Consider the following 2,194-nt stretch of genomic DNA (forward strand, 5'->3'; position numbering starts at 1 on the left):
AGGCGGTCCATCTTTTCACCTAATTAGCTTGAGTATTGTACTCGTGAGACAACTTGTCTGAATGAAGACCAAGAAAGAAATAAGACCCATGGCGAACTTGCTCAAAGCAAGACCAAGATGCAACATGATGCATGATATGCAAATGCAAATGTGAATTATTGTTTATTTACCAAGGAACTTTAAGACATAAGTTGCAAACATAATAAAAACACATTCCAATGTACTAAAATATCATTTTATTAATAATAACAATAATTACAATTGGAAATACAATTTCAATGATTATAAGCGGAAAGAAACTAGATTTATGGAATCATGTCCAATGACGACCCGCCTCCAAGATGACACTTCTTGCGGAGCCTTTTTATCTCTCTTTCGTAGCTACTTCTCATAGCATCTTTCTCTATCACGAGCTAGTCAACAATGCCTTTCCAAGCACCAGAAGTAGGAAGATGATTAGAATATTAACTATTAGAGGAAATTAAATTTTCTTGGCCTCTGGATCTCTTCACAACATGTTGCTTGAGTAATTCAATCAAGTTGTCCTTTTCTTTTAGTTGCTTCTGCAATTCTACTTTCTCAAGGTGTGAGATGTGAAATTTTCCTTCCCAATCACCCCTCTCTTGCTTCATCCTATCCAAAGCCTCTTGTAACTCATCTATGCCTTCAATAGTGGGAGATTTGACCATTATTAAGGACATAGGTCTTTCATAAGTGTATTTCATCTTGAATTCCTTTGCTCTCTTCTTCACCCAACTAGTGTAAGGCTCTAAAGCTACACTATTCTTCAATCCGAGCTCATTTTTTCCTTTCCTATGAATATTGTACTAAACATGCACCATCCTAGCTTTCAACCCTTGAGTGTCTTTCCCTTCTTGGAAGAATAAACCTTCTAACAAAGTGTTATTAGATTTTTCCTTCATAGCAAACCCAAGTTGACGTCTTGCCAAAGCCAGAATATAGTTGATTCCTCCTTGTGTACCAAGAAGTGGAACATTATAGAACTCCCACAACTATCAATAATCTCAAAATTGTCATAAACAGAAGAGTACCAAGTAATGTCATCATTGTTGAGAGACACAAGTCTTTGAGACCACCTCAAACAATCCTTGTTTTCATGGAAGACAGGAGACTGCGGCAAGTGCAAACTAAACCACTTGTACAGTAAAGGAGAACAACAAACTATAGTCCCACCCCCTTTAGAAGTCCTATGATGAATGTAGAAATAAGTATCGTCGAGCAGAGTTGGAACCAGATTCTTAATCAAGAAGATCCTCATAACATTAACATCAACAAAATTGTCAATGTTAGGAAACATGACCAAACCATAGACGAGTAAGGAAATAATAGCTTCAAAGGCCACTATGTTATTAGCATTGGCAAAAGAAAAGGCTTTTTCCAATAGAAACTTCGAAGTCAACCCTCTGATACCTCCTTTGACAGTGAGATTGACATCTATGTAAGACTTCCTCAGATGAATGGCTTCGGCAATAACCTGAGATTCAAGAATTCCTTCGACCCCACTAAAAGGAACCCTATTAGAAATGGGTAGATCCAAAATATGAGCATACTCCTCCATGGTAGGCGACAACTGATAATCAGGGAAAGTGAAACACCGGTAGACAGGATCATAGAACTGAACCAAAGTACAAAGAAGACCATCCTCAACATCAGTAGATATCACAAATAGAAGTCTTCTAAAACGGTCTCTGAAACCTTTAGAATTACCCACAAACGATGCTAGCTTCCTTAATTCCAGGAGACCGAGACATCTGAAATTGTATTTTCGAGTATTCCTTCTTCCAATATCCATGATCAAAATATTTGCGATGTTTACAATAAGAGCCTCTAAGTTCCTTGAAAATTGAGTAAAATTATTATGAATGTCATGAGTGCATGATGAAACAATCACAAACAAGGTCACACAAAGCACACAAACAAGGTCCAAAGGGTCGGAGTCACGAGCACGTTGCCAAGGGTGATAACCAACCCACAATGTATGTACTAAGGGTATAATCACTGTTGTACCCCAAAATTTGGCCTCCCTTTTTGCTTTTCATCTAACCCATAACTTGATATCTATTAATTCCCATTCGTACGTCATTCATGTGCATCCTTCATTCATGATTAACATTTGTTAACAAGCATTATAGATTCAAAGTTGTGGTTAATGAAAATTAGGGGTTTGGCCTGA

The 2,194-nt window shown here is 37.4% G+C and overlaps 1 protein-coding gene across 1 annotated transcript; it reads right to left on the reverse strand.

Moving 5' to 3' along the window:
- Positions 1-464: 464 nt before the first annotated feature.
- LOC127081086 (uncharacterized) lies at positions 465-1,579 on the reverse strand. Its single transcript, XM_051021372.1, has 2 exons — positions 948-1,579; positions 465-813 (listed from the first exon to the last, which is right to left on the reverse strand). The coding sequence occupies exons 1-2, from the start codon at positions 1,577-1,579 to the stop codon at positions 465-467; spliced, it is 981 nt and encodes a 326-aa protein (XP_050877329.1).
- Positions 1,580-2,194: the final 615 nt, after the last annotated feature.

Source organism: Lathyrus oleraceus, chromosome 5 (genome assembly GCF_024323335.1).
Source record: "Lathyrus oleraceus cultivar Zhongwan6 chromosome 5, CAAS_Psat_ZW6_1.0, whole genome shotgun sequence".
NCBI classification, from domain to species: domain Eukaryota; kingdom Viridiplantae; phylum Streptophyta; class Magnoliopsida; order Fabales; family Fabaceae; genus Lathyrus; species Lathyrus oleraceus.

What these genes read in the sequence shown, in the direction of transcription:
- LOC127081086 (XM_051021372.1), bottom strand. Translation starts at nt 1,579, where the DNA reads ATGGAGGAGTATGCTCATATTTTGGATCTACCCATTTCTAATAGGGTT. An exon ending in TCAACTATATTCTGGCTTTG is followed by an intron (nt 814 to 947) that starts GCAAGACGTCAA and finishes CAATATTCATAG; the next exon opens with GAAAGGAAAAAATGAGCTCG.